We start from the raw sequence: 25,654 nt of genomic DNA, 5'->3' as shown, positions 1-25,654 counted from the left end.
TCAAGCATGCGGGGTATGTATTCACAGCCACCGAGTGTTAATAATGTGCCAAACAATTATGTCACAGTCTTTGGTCTCCCATGTGAGAAAGTTAGCCCTTGCTCCCCTGCCGCGTTACAGTATGCAAATAGGAAATGTCTGAACCAAGAGCTCATAGAGCAGGGTCAGACGACTGTTTTCCAGCAACATGAATGGCAATCTGTAGGCGTTTGAGCATGTGTGTGGGGGGGTAAAAATAGATGTGAATTAGTGCACTATTCCATGGGAAATGGATTGTGAATAAAGGGGGCGGTCTTATTGTTCAGGGGTAAAAACAAGGGAAGTGGGAGCGCTGAGGAGAATGGCAGCGTCCATCTGTAAAAGAGCCATTTTAAAATGTTTTTAAATGTACGCTTGAACTTTAAATTGTTGGAATGGGAGGGGGCACGAATTTGAAACAATGGATTATCACTTCCAATTATAGATGCACTGAATTTTTTTAAAATTTGGGGGCAAAAATAGCGCAAAAAATAAATAAATAAAAATCAGTTTTCCACCAAAAGACAAAACAAAAAATTGTGATGACGTAAGACCCAGAAAGCATTGTCTACATTTCCCAGGAAAAGGACAAGCCAACGACTGGTTGCGAAGGCCAATTTCAAAATAAACACACAGCTAAATAATACATGGATACCAATACAATAGCTGTAGTAATGTTTTATTTTGAAGTTGGCCTTGTAACTGTGTTAGCTGAGTATCAAAATTGTGTCCTCACAATTTCACACCAACACATAAAACCGATACCAACACATAAAATATCACAATCTCTGACTAAGGAAGCTAAAAAAAAAAAGCAAATCAATTCAACTATTTATTGTATCAGGCACAAGTCTTCATTATTAGCACTAGCCGCTAACTATATATGTGGTGCATTCAAGCACAGTTGGACATTTCAATCTAACACACAAAAAACAATGCGGGCTTCCTATCAACATATAAAAGCTAACATACCAAGAAGAATGTTTATTATACTTAATCTTTCTGTCTTCCATTTTAGTAGTCAGTGCGTTAATCAAAATAGATAGGCATCGATCTTTCTTATATTTTATCAACATAACATTTACCGCAAAAAAACGATACCACTTACAACTATACAACTTTATAATGTTTAAAAAACTAAACACTGGACAATCATAATATTCATAGCCATAGTATGATATCTACTTCATTTTCATCAGTCATTAACAGACGCTTGCAGGACACTGCTTGTGACAATCTGTTCACACAGTCGATTGGCTGAGCAAAAAGTTGTTATTTTTTTTCTTCTTTCTGCCAAATATTTTCACTTGGTTGCATCCTTCCTTCCGAAGCATGACATTTTGCGGAAAGGCCTTCTCTAGTCCCACATGACTTAGCAATGGTGTACAAAGCCATAAAGGCATGGAAATTGCATGTTAGGCCCTCACTTAAGTCCAACAGCATCAGTAACCTTTGACCTCACAAAAGCTTGTCTGCATGAATGGTCCAAAATTCCATCACTCAAAAAGTCTTCCCAGAAGCGCAGTAGTAGTAAGCCAGTTGTTATTTTGCATATTGTGCTCTAAAAAAGCGCTTTATTTTCCATAACACCAACAATTATATCTGTTTGTTGTGTTTGACAGGCGTTGCGGTCGAAAGAAGGTATGGAATCCCGTCTCACGAAAAAGTAGGTTACCATGACAACAATTTGTACTTGGCACAGTTTCAGCACCACTGACTCTTTCACATTCCAGAAAGCAGGTTGGAGGGATTGAATTTTTTTTCCCCTATTGTTGACACCGGTAAAGTTTTGAAACTACAGAATGTAACTCATGTCAGTTATGTATATTTTCACCTCATGCATTTGTCAACGCTGACTCTCAAAACACCTTGGTAGCAAAATGAGAAATGAGACTGCAGAAGCGCAGTCAATCCTGCTGGGTGACAGAAACTGGAAACATCAAAAACATCTACAGGGATTTAACTTGCGCTCTTTGTTTCCACTTTTCCTTTGCCACTTTTAAAAAAAAGCCATGATGAAGAAAACAGCTTGGAGCGAGGATGATTTATGAGAAACAGACAGTTAATAAAATTGCCTAAACATGTATTATTGATTGTTTTTTTTTCTCCCCCTCTTTAGTTCTCATGAATAACCGTCTGTCATAAATTACAAGGTTCATTTACATTGCGCCAAGACTGGCTTGTGTGAGATTGTAAAAATTGTGATGGGGTCAAAGCGACCTCCGTGCTCTATAAATTATGCGTCCGGTGCATGTTTAATCACATGCTGGTGAACAAACCCTGGCTTGACCTTCTCATAATTAAAATGCAAAGTAACCTGTTGGCTGTCTGTCGTTGTGATTGCACGTGATGCGGCGCAAAGAGTCGGGCTTCCACCAAATTTCTCTCCGCGTGGCAGACAGCTTGTTTGGTTTTTCAAGTTGACTCCAGTGAATCATTTATCTTGATATAGAACGAGGAATGCAAAAGTTAGCAGTGACCTTTTTGCTGGATTAAAGGCCAACCACGTTTGAGCATTTTAATGCATTTTCACCTGGGAGATTGACTTTTAGCAAAAATTGACGCCCTAGTGTTTTTTCTTCTTTTTTTTTTCATTTAATTTTGGACCTTATTGCTCTTCTTAAAAGGCTACATGCTTCCATTAGCCTCACGGTCGATTCAGAGTCACGGACCCTTTTAGCATTCATAAGTTTTGTGGCGTTCACCTTTGCAGCCAGAGACATGTATATTTTACCACCGTTTCGCCTGACTTGAAAAGATAGTTGGCAAACCAACACCGCTTGCTTGCCGCATGGAGTGGAATCTTGAACGCCCTTCGCTTTGTAAAAATTGGATTTTGCTTCTGTCTTCTAACCAAAGGATGCTGAAAAGAATAATAGTCACAAAAGTATGTGTCAGGTCTGAAATGTCAGGACTGAAATCAAGGCCGCCGAGTCTGAATTAAGTTTGTGTCACAGAGGTTCAAGTCCAAGTAAAGTCCAAGTTTAGTTCCAAGTCCAAAAGGTCCATGTTCAAGTCAGGTTTGCGTCCAAGTTCAAGTCCAGTACAACTCCACAGGTATTCAGTCAAATCCACTTCCAGATGAAGCCAAGAGTAGAGAAAATATTTTGTTTTTTTTTTAAACAAAAGTTCATACTGAAGCCATTTGTTTAAAGTTGTCTTCTTACAGAATCTTCATATTCAAGTTTTTTTTAAGGCGTCGTTAAGGCTGACGACAAATTTAAGACACACGGTCAGCTCATCCAATGAGACTGCTATTTAGATCATTTGAAAGACTTTATTTTTCAGGCAAATCTCCACTTGGGCAGGAGATTTTGAAAGATTCAGTTTTGATAAAAAAACAAAAAAAAGCCTGGTCACATTTACTGTAGACAATAGGACAACCCAGAGACATTTGCTGCCAGTTTGCGAGAGCCCACATAAAATTTAGAACCATTTACTCTCATGGTGGTGAGAGATACAGGAAGCTGGACCCAAAAATGCAGGGAAGCCAGAAGGCAAAACACAAACAACACAGGATCCAAAAGGAACAAACAAAACTTGAAACCGAAACCAAAGTCATTGGGAAGCAGCAACAGGGACACGATGAAACCCATAACGCCGCAAAACAACAGCATTAAACAATGACCCAACAACCAACTAAGTGCAAACTGGGACTTAAATAGACTCCACTTAACAAGGAAACACAAAACAGCTGGAGAGGAACTGCTGATTGGATGACACACGAAGGGCAGGTACAGAGGCAGGTGGAAACAAATCACGCTAACGAGGACAGACTCGAGGGACACCAAATACGAACAAGACAAAAGAACAAAAAAAAATCCACAACACATACAAAAAAATGTCAAAAACTGAAAAAAACAACACCAACTCACAACAGAAGCATGCCATTTACAAACAACAAAGTGTTGCAAACCTCATCTACATGTGCCAATTTTCGCCCTTAGTGAGACAGTTACATTTAAACATTTTTGAGAAAACAAAATGAAATTGTTTAGTAAAATTACCATAAAGTTTGGCTCACAAGCCGCTATTTTGTTTTCACTTTGAACCATGCTGTTTATCATCCAATGTGGCGTATCTGGAGTTTTTTTTTTTAGAATAACCACCAGGGGACGATCACTCGGTAAACTTAAGGAGACAGAAGAACAGAAGAAAACTATTGCGGTATTGAGTTCGAACTGCTATTTTAATCACCACCAGCGGGTACTCTTTATAAGTAAACACAATCGGGCGTGTTACTGTTGTGTTGATGCAGCATTCTACCAATCTAACTGTGTGTCAATATGTTGAAAATTTGTTGGTGCTGCTCTTATTTATGTAAGCATGTTCAGTCTGTGTTGAAGACATGATGTTGCTGTAACCAGGTAGTCTGAAAAATAAATATATACACTTCCACATACCATCTTTCTGCATAAATACCTGATATTACAACCTATTGAATATACTTTGGTGCAAAGTCAAAGTCAAAGTCAAAGTTTGCTTTATTGTCAATTCTACCACATGTGCAAGGACAGACAGAGAATTGAAATTACGTGACTCTCTAACCTCAGTGGCAAGTAAAAATGAAATAAAGAAATAGATATATATAAAAATAGACAACTGTAAAATCTGACAATATCTATGAACAAAACAAAATAAAAACAGGTGAATGGAAAAGTAGCTGACTACAATAGTGCAAATGTATTGTCCTATATACATACACCCCCCCACACACGCACATACGCACACGTATACATACATACCGACATGCATGGTTGTGCAAAAAGGGATGGTTATATAAAGTGAGCCTATACATGACAAGTGCAGCCTATACATGACAAAAGAAAGGTTTTCTGTTAAAATGTTGTTGTTGCATCATATAATGCAGATATCCTTACTGTTCAAACTTTACAGCGCTAAGAGCATACAGTACAAGAACCACATTTTTGGGGAAAAAAAAAACAAGAACATATTTTTGAACGTGCTTTTAAAGATTTCAGATTTCTCACTCAGTTTCACTACATTTACCTCACATTCTGTCCTGCAGTTTAGCAGGTAGATCAACTCTTCAACACCAGCGGTAACTACTTCTTTATCTCCCATATGCTCTTCATTCTTGCATTTGATAATTAATTAGTGTGACCAAAATTTAATTAGGGTGTACTCCAACGAATGCTGCGCTGCATTGCTAAATTAATTCCTGGAGATGGAGGTAGAAAGAGTGAGGAGGATTAATATCCAAGTGAATGTTAAAGTTCGTTTGATGCCTCAGGCTTTAATGGGAGATGATGAAGTCAAATGTAAATATCAAACCCGGAAATCCAGCGATTAACCTAACTTGGTCACATTTACAACCTTGTGAAGCAAAGTACACAGTCATTCAAGGGAGTCAATGTATTTTATCCATTTCAAACAACCCCGGTGGATTGGAGTAGAAATAAGACACAAAATACAAATTATACTTGTAATTTTACATGTTCTCCTACTTCATTAAATAACGCCATTTAAGAAGTAATAGATAACAGAAACTGAAAAAGTAAAAGCCAACTTTTATCAGTTGCAGCATAATGAAAATATAAATAATCAGTTTCAAGTTTAAGCTTCCCTCACCGTAAAACCTTGGTTAACAGTGTAGGCAATAATTAAATTCATATTCTCATTTTCATACGTGTAGGGTTGTAAGTCAACCACTACAGAGTAATGAATCGCAGATGTGCCTCACACATCTCACTTTATGGGATTCTTAATCATCACACACGTGTAGCAGGAAATGAACCAATGTTAAAAAAGCATTAACACAATAGAACACTGTAATAACTTGCTGATAATTGCTTTAGAAGCGTATTAAAAAAGAAAACCGTTCAATCGCGCGGCTATTCAGCTTCAGAGGTTCTGGTGTCGTGAATTTTCAGATTTGTGTTGGAAAGAGGCAATCTTGGAACCTTGATGGATTCGTGGAAAAAATTAACACCTCACAGGTGATCTTTATTTTGATTTTAAATCACGGCAATGACCACCCAAATGAAAAAACAAAACATAACACCATTTCAGTTTATTTTTCACTCAAAGTGGTATCTAATGCCAGGCTTGAACCATTTCAAGCGTTCATTACTCGATTACCCGTTCAAAAGAGAAATAATTCATTGAAAAGTGAATGTTGTGGCGATAATTGTGACGCGTTGTAAAGCAATCGGGACTTCATAACTTATTGAAGCTAGAATGACAATTAGATGCAGCGCTGTCGGCAGACTGTGACTGTGATTAAATTTGATGTAAATCACGATGTAAATTAATCACCTCCCCAAAACCTTGTTACATACTGCAGACAACAACTAGCATCATTGTAAAGGTCAAGTCTTGCCATTTGGTTTTAAATGCACTACACCTTAGCTGAGATGAATTCTTCATGAGCAATTCATCCAAGAGGACAGCATGTGAATTTAGATGTGTAATGGCTTTCTTCTTCAGGGCTCTTAAAGACAATTCGCTATAGTGCTGCAAGTTGTAAATCTGGCTAGGCTAAGCTAACATTTGCTGTCGGTGTTCTATTATTACGTGGCGAAAGAATTGTGGTACATCTCAAAATCCATTAGTTAATCACAATTTAGCCTCAAGCCTTTAAGCCCTTTAAATAATTTCCGAGATATTTATAAAATGTGTGACTGGTTGATGATTTCTCATATGTGGCAACATTTTTAATTTGTATGCGAGGCTTTGTTTTGAATATTCAACGCCATCATTTTAAAATGGATTTTTGGCTAGGGTGACCTGATGATCTGTTTTAATGGGGACAGTCATGAATTTTAGAAAACAGATTTTGCCAGCCCTGTTGATTCATCGTGATTTTACGTATACCGCATACCAAGACTCAAGATTCAGAAGATCAAGAAGAGTTTTATTGTCATATGTAGAGTATTATTATGCCACATAATGAAATTCTTATTCTGTTCACTTTCCTGAGCAGCAGACAACGTTCCATAATCGAGCAATAAATAAAAAGCAATTAAAAATAGCAATAAATAGCAATAAAACAATTGAAACAATGGTGCTAATAATGTAGTGCAAACATCATGTAGTGCAAAATATTTGCATGATGCAGTTAGAGGCAGATTAGTGCGTGAGGGATTTGTTGAGAATCCAGATGGCTTGTGGGTAGAAGCTGTTTGCCAGTCCAGCAGTCCTGGCCCTCAGGCTCCTGTAGCGTCTGCCTGATGGCAACAGATCGAACAGATCGTTTTGTGGGTGTGTCTTGTCCTTGATATGGTTTCATCTAATTGTCATTCGAGCTTCAATGAGTTATGAAGTCCCGTTTATTTATTTAGCCCTGCATGAACTATGCATTTTTCAATCACATGATCGTCATAGCAATTTACACGATGAACCAATAAATAAGAAATTAAATTGTTTACATTTATGCTCATGCCATACCAGAACTAGAAATACCTCCTGCTTCTGTCTTAATGAATCATGGGGAATGAAGTCAGACCACAGTGAGGTGAGGTTTCTGTCAAGGCATTTCCAATGTGGAACAGCGAGATATTGTGTGCCGATCACAATTCAGCTATATGAACAGGAACACCCCCAACCTAACACTGTTGTTTCCAGTCACGCAGTTGATTAGAGATGCATTCAATGACCACTCACTGAGTAAAACATCACAGAAATATTTATTCAATCCAGCAAAGTGCAATGATGAGTCTGTGGGTATATTAGAGGGGCTCAATACAGTCGAATGACAACCATTGGCAGTGAATTCGTAAATAATGGGGTTCATAAGAAAATAGAATCACATTAAACTAGATGCAATCTTGAGCATGATTAGTGGATGCATGGTAAAACACTGATTCCTTTTCCATTTCTGTGACACGTGAAGTGAACTGATCAGTTGTCGAAACGGAACGCATAAACCCGTGATCTCGGCTATTCTCACAGTAATTGTGATCTGAGCAAAGCAGAACGCATCACATTACAGGTGAAAATGATCAGATTGTTTGAAATGAAAAGAAATCGTTTCTGCCGTCTATCCGCGGTTTTCCGCCTTCACCTTTTTCAGGCTCACAACATGTCATCAGGAGACACTTTTTCTTGGTGATTCATGCAAATGCTCACTCGTAACTTGCAGGAAAGGAAGGGCAGCTTTTCAAAATGTCAAAGACCTTCCCTTCAACAAGTACAGTATGTGTCTGCTCACTACCTTCAGTATTTAATGGCAGGAGAAATTGAAAATCATAGCAGCTTTAACACAGTTTGACATCTCGCTCAAGTCTTGTAAATGAAATCCCTTCACTCCAGATTGTGGACGGGGTGTGTGGATTGTGTGGAAAAATAATAGGTTGGTCCAAAGTACAGCTTTTGAGGGACGAAAAAAAAAGCTGGAGAATGCAATTTTCATCAAAGTTGGGTGTGAGTCCAGAGAAATCCTGGCACTTAGGCAAAAAGCCAATGAAAGAAATCTCTGTAATGCTGAAACATACGGCTTGTCTGTGGCACTCTTCGGGCAGCCAATCACAGGACACACGGGGCAATTTGGGATATCAAATATACTTACCATGCGTGTACCTGGAGAAGACCCACGCGAACCCAGTGAGAACAATCAAACTCCAAACTGGAGGGCAGGAGCAGGAATCAAACCCACGACTCCCGCACTGCGAGGCGGATGTGCTAACCACTGTGCTGCCTCATAAAAAGATCTTATTTAGGAAATTTAATTCACACATGTAAACAATTTAGCTGTAAACCCAATATTTTTTCCAATGGCTCAGCAAATCTGCGTAGCTAAACATCTACACTGCAGTTTCCATTTAGATTTAAACTGAAAATAATGTCTGTATGATCAAAAAGGTTCACTGCCACTGCGAAAAAAAAGTGCAGTTAGTTATGATTGTTCAACAATTATTAAATGACCTTCAAAGTAGAATGTAGCAAAATTTTTGTTGGAACACTTCAGGAGCAAGTATGAGGCATGCCAAACTATAAAGTTCTCCTATCTATCATTTACTTATCTTATCTATCACTTTGCATCAACTTCTTACATAATATATGAAATTATTAAACTTTAAATGCTGTTTTTCTGAGAACTAGGGATTTCAACTAGGCAACATGCAAATTGCTGTAACTTTGCAAATGTATGAGTTACCTCCATGTATTATATATCATTTTAAGAGGAATTAAGTGTAGAATTAGATAATATCAATATATTTTCTTTTTCAGAGATATCAGCTTAATTTTGTGAAAACATATTTTGGCATATACTGTATACATACAGTATATAATAGTGGTTCACTATTACTACCCTTATTGCTCTGTGACTGTTTTTTGTTTTGTTTTGTTTTATTGCCTACCTAATTATTTGCACGATTATTGAATGTAGTCTGCTCAGGGAAGTGAACAAAATTAGAATTTCATTGTGTGGTATTACTATTCATATGACAATAAAAGTCTTGAATCTTGAATATGTTTATTGGATTAAAATAGCATCTGATAAATATTAGTAGCAGCGATAAAACATTGCTCATCAGATCTAAGACTGCACATTCCCACATCGTCCAAATATAGACTTGCACCCAGTGCAAGAAGTGTTAATAAAAAGTAGAGAACCAACTATGTGAGTGATTTGTGAAAATAAACTTACTTAGTGTGTCTAAATCCACCTGGCACAAGTAAATAATCTTGAAGTAAAAATGTGCTGAAAAGTCAAACAGTGTGTCAAATATTTTCAGACCCAGAAAAAGCTGTATGCCACGTCACTGCTTTACTGTCAAACAATCTTTCCGTTTCAGAGTCAATAAGTGGACTCGAAAGACCCGAATCAGCGTCACAGTACCGGACTTTGAGGAATATATGTACTGTCGCATTGTTTTAAAAGCAACTTGACCACCCAAGCGTTCCAAATAATGAGCCAGGGAAAGAGCATCATGCCACCAGGAGCCATTATAAGAAAATGCGCATTCACCTGCCCTCACATATTCTTGACCGTTTAACCCCATGAACCAAGCAGCCGTGTATTTTTATCCGTCCTCCCGAGCACGCCGTCACCGTCCAGCGGGGTGACACAAGCCAGAGACATTGAGAGAAGTGAATCTAATTACGGCGACGATTATGACTGCGGCTGAGTTCGACCCGGATTGGTGATCAAATGGAGTCATTTACCTCGAGCTGGGACCAACGCACCGTGTATGAACCTCGTTCCCGTGTCACCGCGCGCCCTCACACTTACATGCTGTTGTCATTTAAGAACATGCTTTTGTCAAATGAGATCACCGTGCTTTCATCTTAACCTTTATTGATTTCAAAATGATCCATATAACCAGATGGCTCCCTTCAGGGCTGTGTACCATTGTTTATTGATTGTCAACAGGATCCTGCCGGTGTGACTGGCTTATTATGTTACATGACTTCTAACCATTGTACAAGTCGTTATTAAACATGATGCATTTCACAAAAACAGGCTTATGTTTCCGAAAATGAAAATATTGATATATGCTAATTCTACACTCAATTCCCTTTAAAGTGATAAGTAATACATGGAGGCTTCACGGTTGTAGCAAATTGAATTTTGCCAATTTGAGAAAAATGCATTTAAAGATTTGCTGCATTCATTTTTTTTTAATGGTGCACACCATCCACCACTTGGAATCCCTTTTTTTTCAAACACTTCGATTCCAATTTCACCTTTTTTGCTGCTGGCAAATGAATGGGGTATTTCAGATTCATTTATAGCTATTATGCCAGCATATATCAAGTACTCAAATACTGCTAGCTAGCGGCTAATTTATGCTACATACAGTTATAAGGGCTTGAGGCCTTGTCTACATGTATGATAGCCTTAATAAAAGAAGCGAGCAGATTGAACCAACAGCCGAGTGTCCACACTTAAATTATAACTTACGGATATGAACACAAGAAAATAAGAACAATTTAAAAAGAAGAGATTTATTGTTTTGCTATAGTTTTTACATTGTCGCCAAACTGTTGGTGCGTCCTATACATGGTAACTAATCTCCATGACTTTATTTTTGAATGAATAAAGATTGATTGAAAGACAAAATGTGAATATATTTGTATGAGCACACATACACACATAAGCTAGCATTTGCTTTTTCAAGTGCTCCCTTTTTCCCTCTGGCCTGTTGCTAACACCAGCTAATTAGATAGCTATTAGTGGAAATGTTTACAGGGGCAATGTGACAAAAGGAAACAGGGTACATGTTTGGTGGATTCAGGCACTGTGTTAAGATCAATTCATAATATCACACAATTATGTAAATTACTGACACACTGAAAAAAAACTAGTAGATGGCATTTTCCAGAGTGTATTTTGTTTCGTTTTCTATTTTCAAGTATGACTGCTTTTAATGTGAAAATGTTGCTCCCAAAGTCCTGGTGTGCGCTTGCATTTGTTTGGGTCCGAGCATAACAATGAAACCTTGCTCAATTTCCACAAATTCTCTTTTCGAGAATATGATACATTGTTCACATTAGTTAACTGGTTACACTAATTTCATTTGTGTAATTGAATCTCAGCAGAACCAAATAACAGCATCAGGATGACGAGGGAACTGCTGTCGCTCCCCTGCTGTTTCATTGGGCTCGATTTTTCATTTTCATGCTGCTATTATGGTTATTTCGTACAGGATTTTGTATAGGATTTCAAAAGCCAGGGAGTGAGTTAAATCCCTGACGCCACAATGTTTTTTTGGGGGGGGGGGTCAGTAACTTGCTATCGTCATGCATGTCAGACAAATCTGCCAGATGAGGTGTTATCTTTTCCACGAGATCTTATGGTTTTCAACATCAACAAACGTAATCCCTTTCAGCCATTTTGTCAAAGAACTTGAATGTGCACTCACTCGCTGTTGCCATTCTCTGCAGGGGACTCGGACATTTTCACACTTTAACAAGGTCATGCTCGGCCACATCAGCTGGCAATGGGGTTCTGCAACCCCCCCTCGGCAAGCATTATGTCACCTGCAAATCTCCAGTGAAACTAAAGCGTCTTTGGGCAGGTCATCTCCAGATTTTTGTCTGTGTTCAAAAGATGCACTTTCAGCACACGACTTGTTTGAATTTATGGACTAATGTATAGAGAAAAATATTGTGAAAGATGCGTATTGCATTTGATTCACGTCTCTTAGTTGCAGAGCATCATTCTTGTTGGCGATTTTCAGGGGCGAATTGAAAAGACGACAAAAGCTCCTTTTCACTCTTCTGGGATGCCTTTCTACAAGATTTTAGAGTGTAGACTTTTTCTTTTCATCATAGAGCAGTATGGTTATGATTTTGAGAAAGTATCATATTTTATGGCAGAAATGATTCGCACCCTGGCTAAATTTGGAATTAAAAGTGAATTTGTAATGGATAAGTGGGTATCTTCTGGCTAAAATTGACACAACAAAGCGGTAAATAACTTGAAGATTATTTTATTCAATCAGTGGTTCTCAAATGCAGGCACCAAATGAGATTTTCACAGGGTGTCTGCAGATATCAGTAAATGTATGTAATCCTTGTGCGTTATTTTGACCACTCATTTTGAAATTTGACTTGTTGTCACTATCTGGGTGAATTTTCAGCTCCCTAGTGCCTTCTTTCTATACTTCAGTGTAAAGCTCAAATGATTGAAAAAACATTACAAAGAGCCAATTTAATGTATTTTAATTCTGTAAAAAGAATGGTACATTTCTTTTCAAATTAAGAGCAAAATAATTGGAACATAAAGTAACTGACTTTTTTTTTTTATATACAGCGAAACATTGTTATTCATTACCAGCCCAGTAAAAATGAATCTCTGACACTTCTGGGGAAACAAGAAAATCATATCAAAGATAAGAATATTATTATCTCTTAACATCACATATTTTGACAGTTTCTTTGGTTATTTCAGCAGCCAAAAAAAAAAGCCCACTCACTAAATTAAGAAAGAAGTTCAATCACATTTTAGGGTCATAAAAATGTTCAGATACCTGAAGGACACGCGATAGTACATAAAATGGACAATGGGAATCTGGACAAGGAAAGTGTGATTGTGATGTTATTGATTACAGTGCGGTGGCAGTGAGCGCTTGGTGGGCACTTAGAACGTAAATGAAGGTTGGTGACCTCTGATTTGAGTTCTATTCCCCCAATAAGCCAAGTCCTAATAGACTCCATTAACAGAAAGGGCTGGAGGGAGGGATCCCACACAGTGAAATCGGCATATGTGATGACTTGCAGTCTGGCTGGCTGAATGGACCAGACTCAGAGGCTGATAAGCTCCTCTTCCCTTATTATTTCCCCTCATTTAACTTGCTGGGGGCCTTCATCACAGTCCATTTTCTCATGTGTGTCTGGCTCAGACTCTGTTAATGCACTCACTCACTCTTGCGACTTGTCTGTTATTTCACAGTTTGGATAATGTAATATTTGTCCAGGGTATACTAAAAATAGCAATTACACAATGAGGGATGCTTCTCTTTCACGAGATCTTGAGATTACATGCAATTTAGTGTTGAAAGCTTTGTTTAAAAACACGATGAGTAACAGCACAACAGTAAGTGAATATGGTGAAATAAATAGGATTATTTCTTAATTTGAAAGCCCATATATATATATATATATATATATATATATATATATATATATATATATATATATATATATATATATATATATATATATATATATATATTTGTTGTTGATAGATGTGATTAATCTGATTATTTATTGAAAAATTTGTGATTAATTAGTTAAAAAGTTAAAACTTGACAGCACAAAGTTGTGGCACAAAGTTGTGGCACAAATTCATAAGCAACCCAAGGAAATATTTATATTTGTTGTTGAAACATGATTATTCATGATTAATTGGCAATTAATTAGTGTTTATATATACAGGTTTTCTACAGTTATCAGCAAATCTAATTCAATGCTTTTTAATGCTATAATAGGAATAGTTTATTTCCCTTTTTCTAATTAAGAGCAAATTAACTGGACCAGGAAGCAACTTATTGCTAAATTGTGTTACAGTGATTGCTTTGCAATATATGTTTGCCTTTGTTCTATCAAAATGGATGCAAAATCTCATAGGCGACACAATTTTCCCTGGCACTGCACTGTTTTAGGCCCCCCCCTGGCTTCTAAAAATGCTTTTTGCTAGTTAGGGGGTACTTGGTTGAAAATCATAAGGTGTATTATTAGAAAAAAAAAATGCAGAGAACCATTGCTCTTTAATATTTGAGGACCAGGCGCGCATCACACTTTTTAAGCATTGGAGAAAATGATTGATCAATAATGTGCAAATGATCATTGTTTTCCTCGTACCCGTTGTAAAATACAAGTCAAATCAAACATGTTCCATATCCATGCTCTGTATTATGCATGCTACTGTTGGTAGAATTCAAGTTTGCAAATAAAATGTGGCAGATCAAGGAGCTGCAGCATTGCGGGGCAAAAACAACATTCCTCGCCAAATCGGGGAGGTTCTTTAAAAAACGGGCTAATTACCAACTGCTCGCAAACCTCATTTAAAACTCAAAGGGCATTTACTGGAAATCAGAGGCGCTAATAAGTTGCCTGCCCATTCTAGGTCATCAGCATAAGCAGGGGAGCATGTTATTTCTCGTTAGTTTGTAACTTAAAACTCGGCTCTTTGGTTTATCCACTGCTGTTTTGTATCATTATCTGCGTTAAAGAAAGTAATCATCAAACAAATGTATGAAAGTGGTTCTATAATTAAATGCCATGGGCTATAAGAACTGCAGATAAATTATTTATAATGCTTTGATGAGCGCTAGCTTGCTGTAAGGAATGGGAGCTTTTGGAATTTCAACTATACAGCAGCATTTTGCAGGAAACCTTTCTAGGGGGGGTTATTTGAGGGGGAGCGAGCTGTTATTTTCAAACTGTTATTTACAAGTCAGGAAAAGGTGAGGCCTCACAGAGCAATTTAGGAAAAAGTAGAGATGCAGCTATACTGTTGGTATTTGAATATTTCACAGAAAATTCAATCTGAATATTTAAATGAAAATAACAAATAAAATGAACAAAATGAAGAATAATTGGATACAAAGCAATAGAATGGGATCACTTGGGGAACTTTTGATTTTGTGTGCTTTTTTTGTAAATAAAAAACTTTTGCAGCATACTCTTATTTTCTATTTCTTGCCTCAAAAACTTTAATCAGTAGAAAAACTAAATGAAAAATGACGTGATGCTTCGTCACTGTCTGACATTGCTTTTTAGTGGCTTCTCGCTTTTTTTCCGTCTTTTTTCTCACTCCACTGTAAAATTTGAGTTTTCAAGTTTTCCCTCTCCTCTTGGCCCATACTCAATTATAAACACGAGAGATGAAATAACACATTCCCATGTAATTATTAACAGCCAATTTTTTTAATTTTAGATACATTTACATCTATTATGCTATGATATATGGAGCACTTGAGCACTGCTAGCTAGCAGCTAATTTAAGCTACATGTATCTAAATTCTAGCGCGAACTACTAGTAAACATTGGCAAAAGGTGTTCTGTATGTCAATGTTATGTTTGTTAGCGCCCAAATTGGCAACTGAATAAGATTTTAAAACAAGGTTGTGTTGTTTGTATTGGGGAGAGGGAGCAATAGTTACAATAGAAAGACTACTCAAGTTATTATGCTGCAACTGCAAGGAACTTCAAAATAAAAGCATACCAAGACATTCATATCTATATCCAGCATGCACAAATAATTTGGTTAAAATAAATGGTTTAAAAAGCATACCAAGACATTCATATCTATATCCAGCATACACAAATAATTTGGTTAAAATAAATGGTTTAAGTTTAAGTTTTTTAAGTTTTTCTCTCATAAACAGGTATCCGGGACAAGAAAACATTTCTAGATCTGTCTAGAATTACTAGAGGGCTTGTTTTCACGTCTCGTAGGAAGGATGTTGCACAATGGAGCACCAGGTCAACATCATGGTTTCAAATGTATTACTTGGTGACATAAAATGTCACATTCACTGCCCCACACACTGTCTTTAATCAAATTTTTTGCCTGCGTCACCGCAGGGCAAGAAGCGCTCGCGATCAAGAGGCTAACTGAGGAGACTCAACAAATAAGACAAAAAGAAGCAAGGTCAGATAAGAATTTCTTATTATTCCAATAAAAAATACATTCATACAGAAATATAACAATTTTGCAAAACAATTCCAAATAAAAATTTCATAAAGCATAAACATAACAATTTTACAAAAGTTTTTTTTTTCCTTTTATACAAAGAGTCAATTGAGAACAAAGCTGTGTGTAAGACAGAAGAGCTGGAATAGTGGCATGAAAGAGATGAGTGAAAACCGTGTCAGCAAACAAGAGGCTGTTTCAAGGCTCAATTACGATTTCAACTGTTATCGGCTGCCAGCTATCTCCAATCTAGCGTAGTTTCAAGTTTGTACACGTCTTGGCGCGCCCCCCCATCTGAAATCTATATATTGCAACATCTGATTCCTTTTGGCAAGGTGGCGGGGGATCGTTTAATCCTGCGTGAATTTGCACTTCCAAATCTCCACTGCAAACTGCAATTAAGTGTTTCGCTTCTCATATTCCGATTTCACTCAGACGAGCGCCGGCAAAGGTTGAGCTATATCCCCCCCGTCATGTTTTTTTTTTTTTTTTATTGAGGGGGGGGCAGATCATGCTTTTTGGTTTTCATAATACTGTTGCTACCTTGCTAAAACAACGCTCCCCAGACAGGTCAATATCCAACCTCCACAGTCAGCAGTCTGTGACAGATTCCATGCCAACAAAGCCTTTAGCAATTCATTACTGTGAGGCACTACAAGGCGAGGCCTGTCCAACTGCAGCCTGTTAATTACAATAAATCTTTAGCTGTTTCTTCAGTCCCACTTGCAGGCAGAAAAGGGACAGAAGGGGGGGGGGGGTGACTGCGAAAAAGATCAACTTATGATAAGGGGCGTTTTTGTACCTTTCTGTGTTTGATGGACATCAGTACATACTACACAGTAGTTGACAATCGTTCATAACGGGAAAAAAAATAAGTGCTTTAAACATTACAGCGTTTTTAACTATTTACAGAATTGTAGCTAAATCGGTGCCGTGACTCAAAAAACAAAAGTACTTTCATGACCACAGTTAACAAAGAGACAACTTTTTTTTTTTTTTTGTAATTGAGCCTTGATCAAGCTTGTCAAATCACCCCATATAACAAATACGACCTCCCGGGGGGAGCACACCACCGCTGCCTCGGGGCAGTCACTTGCATAAGGCACCATTCAGGTCAACAGTGCATTATTAGATAGAAAGAAAGTACAAAAAAATTCCAAAATGGTCACCCCAAGGCAGAAAGATGAATGAGAAGAACGAGCAAGCAGTGGTGAAAGAACACAGGAATGAGGAGGATTTGGTTAAATAAAAAAAAAAAAAAAAAAGAGGAAATCATCAAGGCTTTATGTACAATATTGTAACATTTTTTTAAACCGTTTGCATTTTAGCTGCACTTTAATTGAAACTATTTGCAGTCCTGATTATAGTGGAAACGGGAAATGAACAAACCCTAGAACCATGCAACACCTGTCTATGATACTGAAGTTATAATTGTGTTATACCTCTAAGCACACAGCTTATACAATTGGACTACAAAGGAAGCTTTGTAGCTTGTAAAAAAATAAGAAAATCAGGCTACATAACACATTGCACATTTAGTAGCTGCACCAAAAAACACCAAAACAAAACAAACAAAAATAAACTCATCTCATACAGCGACCATGGGGGTGAGTTTTGGTGCTGGACCAGGACCAGGACCAGGTGACATGTTTTTCTCGGGTAGAAAAAAAACAACTCACCCCCGAGTCTAGGTGCCAGACAGACTGCCACTGGGGAAACCAACTGGAATGTTTCCCCCAGAAAGCCCACTCAGTCCACAGCGACGTCGGTGCCAGCCCCCCTCGGACCCTCCGACCGGCCATCCGTCCTCGCTTCTTCCCGAAAGGGGGCGGGCGGCCCGTGCCCACTCATTCACAGTTACATTCGTGCTCACCTCAGACAGTTTTTGCAAAGTACCAGTGTATCAGCTGTCCCCAAAACATCATGCACCATACAAACAAAATCATTCATTCTTTTCTCGATGTTTTTTTTTTTCTTTTTTTTCCTGACCATTTTTTAATCAAAAAAGAAAAAAAAAATGCTCTCAGCATCTTTCTCCCTAACTGATGATTTTGTCCGCTTGTTGCAACCTTCAGGGCGCCCCTCCTCCGAAGAGAGGTCCCGGAGGCACTGGGTTTCAGTATGGTGCAAAACAGCATGCTTTGGCTGGAACACACTCCCACCACTCTGCTCTCTGGGATAAGTTCAACCAAGAGACTGGTTGGGAAACTGTGTTTTTTTTCCCATTTAAAAAAAAAAGAAAAAAAGAAAAAAAAAAGGATTTTGCCCTCCGCTGTGTTGCTTGGGTTGATGCTCACCCCAGCTTTAGATGTGCCTCTTCATGTGAAGAGCCAGATGGTCAGACCTGGAGAAACATCTGGGGATGGGAAGGAGGAGGAGAGAAAAAAAAAAGTCAAATGTTAGTGGAGGGGAAGCTGGAGGGTGAGACACGTGTTTTCAAGGACAAGTGAAAGGTTTTTTGCATTACTTTTTATTATTTATCGAGAAGGTCTCCTGCATGGCAATACAATCATGAGGCCGCATGAAAGTCTATTTAAAAAATTGACTCCATGCTGAAATTGTACTGAGAGAATAAGCCTCTTTAAATGAACTTTAACATAATGTTCTTGTCACTTCATATCCAAGTGTGATAGCCAAAAGTAACAATATTTCCATCAATTTGCCATAAGAAGTCATGTTTTACATATTCAATTCATTCAATTAACTCATTCAATCCTAAAGATGTATTTTTGTGTATTCAAGTCTAGACATTATTTTAGTGCTGCCAAGGAAATATATTAACTAATTCATCACAATGTTTTCATTATTAATTGTGATTAATGCCATTTTTCAACAACAAACTTTACAATTATTTATTTAAGGTACTTATCTATATATGCTTTTTATTGTCATTCACAATAAATCACATTTTCCAATGACAAATATTACAAATATTTACATGACCTATTTTTATATATTAGTTGAATATTACTTTATTTTTTCAATGAATAATCACATTTTTACAGCACATATTAAAAACATTTACTTGAGGTAATTCTGTATTTATTTTTGTCGAGTGATTAAACTAACCAATTAATCACAAAAAATTCCAACATTCATTATAAATATATTCATTTATGCTGCTACTTATAACGTTGCGCTTTCAAGTGATTACATTTTAAACTAATTAATCACAAACTTTTCAATAAATAATTACATTAATCATATTTTTCAACAACAAATAAGAAATATTTACTTGATCAGACTTATTGTAAAATCATCAACTGAAAAAACATCTTTTGCTTCAAAGACTGTCTTGCTTGAAATGGTACGCCAAAGACATACAGTTAATCAACGTTGAAATGTGGCTTTGCAAAGAGTACACATTTTTTATCTCTCAAATGAACCCTCAAGCTACTTTTGAAAAAGTTGAATGTATGTAAATCTCCTTTGTTTGTCTTCGTGCCAGTGATTCCCTTCGAAGTTTGGATCCAACGTTAGCATGGTTCGCTGCCCACATGTGTGAATAGCCCCGAGTTTTGTAGAAATCAATAGAAATTCATCTCCAAAATTAAAGTCAAACGAACGTGTTCTTCTTTTTGGTCAATTTTTTTTGTATGAGAATAAAAAAATTGCCGGCACTGTTAAAGAAAAGATGTATAAAGTTCCCTTGACTTCCTACTGTTGTAGTCATGTTTTTTTCCTGTAAAATGAAGTTTTTCCTGTTTTTTGATCAATTAAAACTTGTTGAATTCTATGGTTTTAACTTTGCCAATAAATATTATCTTGAGTTCATATTGCTATCTGTTATGGCAATGATGTATTAAGGCATTTAGAGAGATTTTACTTAGGGATGACCAGATCCCGATTGTGTGATTGGAAATCGGGCCCGATTGCATCATTTTCAGATGATTGGAATCGGAGTAAAAAAAAATACGGGTTTAAGAAATTTCACTTTATAATTATTTCTTTCCGTACACTTTCTGTACCATTATATCACACATACACAGTATATGGTACCCGCAATATAGCCAGAAATAGTGAACGTAAACACAACAGCCCACCACTGGTTCACTTGGCTTATAAAATGTCAATTGGATACTTTTTTTTTGCCCTCTCCTTAAAACATTGCTGACAAATCAGGACTTGGTACCGACAGATCCTCAAAAATCAGGTGACTCATACCAAAAATGTGATCGGGACATCCCTCGATGTTGAATCAAGAAAATAGAATTTGACTTATCCCTAACCCACATAACGTTAAATGATCTCCCCTTGTTTCATTTCCAATCAAGTTGCCAATCTTATGACCACATCTTTGGCCAGACTTGTAAGTGTAAACCTCCGCGATGCCAAACTTACCTGTCACAGTGACTGCATTTGAATGGCTTTGCCCCGGTGTGCTTCCTGAAGTGTCTGGTCAACTCGTCGCTGCGTGCAAAGCGCCACTCGCAGCCCTCCCATGAACACCTGTACGGCTTCTCTCCTGCAATAAAAAACACAGGGACCCATATGAAGCAAAACCAGACACAAAGAGTCTCATTTGCATCAACATTCTCAATCAATCACCCCTCAGGGTGAAACTGGCCCGATGAGTCGTGCCGATTCGCCAGAGACAGATTCCGCTGAACCCGTTTGATGACTAGCATGTTTTGTTTAACTCTTTTAACGCACCGGGAATCATGTTTGGAATGCTGCCGGCGATGTGGGTACACAATCTATGCCCAACCAGAAAACCCACCCGTGCAATTTCACGCCTCTAATCAAAAAGTGACCACTCAAAGCCCGCCGTAAGACAGCCGGCCCCCATCTGAGCCCATTCTGCCTTTCCCATGGCGAAACTCAATCTGTTTTGAAGTCCTTTTATCTCCCATGTGCGGCCCCTCCCCCTTTACTCCTGCTTGCTTGGCTCTCTCTCACTGGGCCAGTCAGTCGCATTCCACATAGATTAGGTCACAGTTTAGGTATCCAGCCATGCGAGGCTAATGTTGCTGTGCACCAGCTGAGGACATCATGCAACGCGGACCTTTAATTACGTCGGAAGTGCAATGACGTTTCAGGTGGATGTCTGAATTAGTCGCATCTTCAATCAAAGACTTTATTTTTTGGTCTGGAAATGCATCGAGTTAGCAAAACGGGGCTGGTGGATTAATCGATAAGTTATCGATTACCACTTTTTGAGAACCGATGTTGGCAAACTTTTGTGTTCGATCAATGTCAAACTTTTGATTTTATGATGGAAAGGGTCAATCATCGCTTTTATGCTTTTTTTCTGACCAAACTAGTAATCATAACTGTTTGTGCTCCCTGTCAATAGCCTATGAACCCGATTCATCGAGGGTTTACTCAGCCGTAATATAACTACCAGTTACAGTGTCTGACTCACCTGTATGAGTGCGCTGGTGTGCTTTTAGGTGGGAGCTCTTCGTGTAAACCTTGCGACACCCGTTGAACTGACACCTGTGTATTCTCCTCCTGCCATCCGGAGAAACGTCCCCGCAGGTGAGTCCCGTCTTTTCCGTCTTTGCCACTCCGCCGCTCCTGATTTTGCCCGGCAAGTGCAAGTCACCGTGCGTGCCCACCCAGCCGCTGACGACGCCGCCGGGTTCGGAGTTGGCCTCCGGCGAGGACGGCGGAGTGCTGATCACGGACGGGCTAAAAGGTCCAGAGCCTACCAAGGCCGAGCCGAGCGGGTTGGAGATAAAGCTGTGCGTGGGCGAGAGCTCCTCGGAACTGTCTGACGCTTCGCTGCTGGCATCCGAATTCACACTGTTGGTGTCAAAAATTTGGCTGTCGTGATTGTCCTCCTCTTGAGGGGCCGGGGGCAGCTTGGGGTCGGACTCGGCTTTGGCCTTATCCCCGCAGGCCAATATCAACTTGCTCCACAGGTCCTCCTGGCCATCAAACTTGAGATCAGGAGTGGAGACGTAAGGCTCGCTCTGTAGATAGCGCTCCAGCTCCAAGCATGTCTGAAGCAATGACAACAAACCAGAATGTACAGTGAGAAAACATGAATTTTAACACAACCCCTGCAGAGCGTTGTACGCTCCTGCACGCTGGCTTCTACAGGAGGGAGGAGGAGGGGGGGTCCTTTTAAATAATGTATGTGTTCACAAGCCACAACACTGCATGAGGAATACGTGCATGCAGCAGCAAGTGGAACACCAACAAATTGGCATGTGGATTCATGAGCTAAAGATTAGGAATGTCTTTGACGTTCAAGAAAATATCTACCTCTAAGTGTCAATCATTCTTCGGAGAAGAACATTTTGTTTTGGAGCCCATTGGCATGAGTGTGACTATGACTAGCACAATTTACACCTTCCTCATTGAGAAACATATACAACGTCGTCATTTCAGCGGCCCGATGACTCACTGAACAAATTTAGATACCTTTTAAGGAAGCCACCCCCCTCCAGCTATTCAGCTGCTTTTCCTCATGCGTACCTCTGACATGCAATCACATCCTTCCTCACAGTGTCAGCTACACTACACAAGCTCCAATTTACTCCAGCGGCCATTAAAGTTGAAAGGCAGGGCCATTCATTAGACGCTGCTCAGAAGACAGCCACGTTCATGTAGAATAAATATTTCCTCCAGGAATAAAATGTACTCCTCGCTCTTGTGCAGGCTTAACAATGTTTCCCAGCTGTGCTTGCTTCCATGCATGCCAGTGGGGAATTGGAATTTGATATGCTCTCGTCTTGTCCTGCTGCTTTCAGTTTAAACACATACTGGCCGAAATATCACTTGTACACTGATGCAGTTTCAGAAACCTACTTCCTTTTCAATGTGTGTAAGAATGTGGTTTTAGTTTTTAGTGGCGTGGGACTGCGCTGCGTCGCGATGGTAATGTTTTATTTGCGTTAATTCGTTTAAAATACTCTCAGTATACTGCAAAAACTTCGAGCAATACGTTCGGGTTTATAACTGACAGCGTTAATGACAACTGGTTGCCTTGCAGGCAGAAATTTCACTCGAGTCTCTCCAGTCTGCGATTTGCTCGTGACGTTCTTCAAACGAAAGAAAGTAGAGCAAAAGCAACCTTTCGGACAGAACCAGTGTGAAATGCTTGAATGGAGTAGGCTGGAACCGTGCACACGCGCGCAGGAGCGCAGCTCCACATGCACGCGGCTGTTTTGGACTTCCAGCTGTCAGACGTGACACAGTGATCCACTTCGCTCAAAGCTCCGCATTCAAGCCGTCTAATCGCGAGCAATTGACCGAGCTCAATCTCAAGCATGCACATACGATCGCAACGCCGTGTTATTTAGTGACTTAGCTGAAAAGAAGTGGATGACATATTCACCTGCTGCCAGTACTCCTCCAGTGACGGTAAAGCGGAAAAATAGCCCGTGTCGTGAACTATTTGAAGTTCTTGAAAGATGCTGCACATGGGTAGAACATCCATTTTCCCGAGCTTCAAAGTAAGCCTATTTCAGCTGTTAAATGTTAGGAGGAAGAAATAAAAACAAGCCAAGAGGAAAAGGAGCGAAGAGTGTCCCCTGCTGCAACTCGCATGCGACGCAAAGCAAGCAAGCAAGCGCTTGTTTTCCTTCCGTCCCCCTCCTTCTTCTCTCGCTTGGCGTTTAAGGTATTTGCAAACACTGCACCGGACTAGATGGCGAGCTACTGGCTCTGCAAAGTTCCCTCTTCAAACCTCCGACACCGCCCCTCCTTCCTCACGGCACGATGACGCTGCCTTCACTTAATCCAATCAGCAGCGAGCAGTTCCTTGCATGCCAAATGAGATCACAATCGACCAATCGTGATGAAGCTTCACATTCATGAGGCTCGCTCTCCGCTGCGATTGGCGCGTTTGACTCCCAGCGTTTCGTCGCTGATTGGCTAGTTATTTTTAGCATGTATATAAGCACCGGGCGCGTATGGCTACTCTCTTCAGTCTGTGTGTTGCTAGCTTCGTGTTTGACCACAGACAGCGCATTTGAGCCGAAACTGCTTCATGCTTCTTCAAAACATATCATCTCGCTGGTTTTGTCCTCTCAAGTAGCACGGTGACAGCAGCGTTTAAACGCTATGAGCTCACAAAACTGCGGTGAGGAGTGTGTGTGTTGACATCGGTCAAAAAAAAAAAAGTTTCAGCATATTCATGGTCTTTTGCTGGCCTTGTTTACATATTGCATAAGCACATTAGTTTTATGAGTTGAAAGAACTCTTTCGTATGAGTAGCTTTGTCGAATATTCATTTTATCACGTTACAAAACAAGATTTCATTTGTTAGAAAATTCAACCAGAGTTGTAGATCCAGGAATATTGTTCTTTAAAGTGTTTTATATTCACTATTTTCATTTTACATCTGCCTAGTCTATCAATGGTGTCTATCAAAATATCTAAAAAAATAAAGCTGTTAAGAATACAGAAACCCATCTGACAAATTCTGAAAGTATTTAATAAAACATTTTACATGGAATGGGAACAATTCTTCACAGTTGGTTACACAGTTCACATCAAGGTGATAGAATCATGCCAAACATGTTCCAGCATCACATTGTTGATCATTGCCAAAGTTTCTGTTATTTAAGTCACAGAAATTTACTATGCTATCTCAATACACACTTCTGATACCACTTTTCAGAAATTGTCACGAAATGTATTTTTGGAGAGGCAACAGAAGTGCCATTTACAATTGGCTGACTGACCGACTGAACGATTTCAGTTTGGGTAAACTTATAAAAATAATGTATGGATGACAGTGTACCAGCAAAAAAAAAAAAAAAAAAAGTAAAATGCCCACCTCTGCTAATCACCGTAGCAGACAATATATTTAGTGTAACGGTTTTATCTTGTTACCAAATGCACTTCAGTAGATATGAGAACTTGAATAGTGTCCATGACTTCAGGAACACCCTGTGTATTGTAACACCCTCGTACGTACGTAGTTAATGGATGACACACTTTCTACTATCTTACTCAACCTAACCCTCTGCACGCTGACTCCTCACTTGGGCCCGAGTTCAAGATCACGAGCAGAGGTGGGCAGCTTGTTGGGACCGACAGACTGTTTATTTGTCCCTTAATGATGGACAATTGTTTTTCAGCAAAAATTTAAAAATTGCCGGGGTGACAAAGTGATGACTGATGATTATGGCTTTGTTCGGCTTGAACAATAAATTACGGACTAAAGATGATGGAAGGGGTTCTGCCCTCTGACGAATGATGAATGACAAACTAGCAAAAATATGTAAAATTACAATCTCTGCTTACTCATATACAGTATGTCCATCCTGTTCTTTCATGTAGGATGGCCCTTTGTCACTTGGAAATCAAAGACATCAGAGGCACACTCATGTCTAAGCATTTAAAGAGGAGCAACGGCAACTTGGGCTGCAGCTATCGAGTATGGCACTCTACGTTTCTCTCGAGATACATTAGATTTCAGACCAAGGTTGTCCAAAACCTTTCTTCTGAGCGCCACATACAGAAAAAACAAATGATTTATGGACCAATTTGATTTTTTTATTTTTATTTTTATATCAATCCCACCAAATACATTCATTTGCACGTTGTGTATATAAGAATCTCTTG

The 25,654-nt window shown here is 38.9% G+C and overlaps 1 protein-coding gene across 1 annotated transcript; it reads right to left on the bottom strand.

Annotated features, from left to right (window-relative positions):
* Positions 1-16,088: 16,088 nt before the first annotated feature.
* On the bottom strand, positions 16,089-23,752 carry klf6a (Kruppel like factor 6a). The gene is made up of 4 exons (XM_088402275.1): positions 23,418-23,752; positions 21,495-22,077; positions 20,471-20,594; positions 16,089-18,485 (listed from the first exon to the last, which is right to left on the bottom strand). The coding sequence occupies exons 1-4, from the start codon at positions 23,517-23,519 to the stop codon at positions 18,434-18,436; spliced, it is 861 nt and encodes a 286-aa protein (XP_088258401.1). The 5' UTR covers positions 23,520-23,752; the 3' UTR covers positions 16,089-18,433.
* Between the last annotated feature and the right edge of the window lie 1,902 nt (positions 23,753-25,654).

This window comes from Hippichthys cyanospilos, chromosome 19 (assembly GCF_059441005.1).
Source record: "Hippichthys cyanospilos isolate Australia breed blue-spotted pipefish chromosome 19, RoL_Hcya_1.0, whole genome shotgun sequence".
NCBI classification, from domain to species: Eukaryota; Metazoa; Chordata; class Actinopteri; order Syngnathiformes; family Syngnathidae; genus Hippichthys; species Hippichthys cyanospilos.
This window is presented reverse-complemented; position numbering and strand designations above follow the sequence as displayed.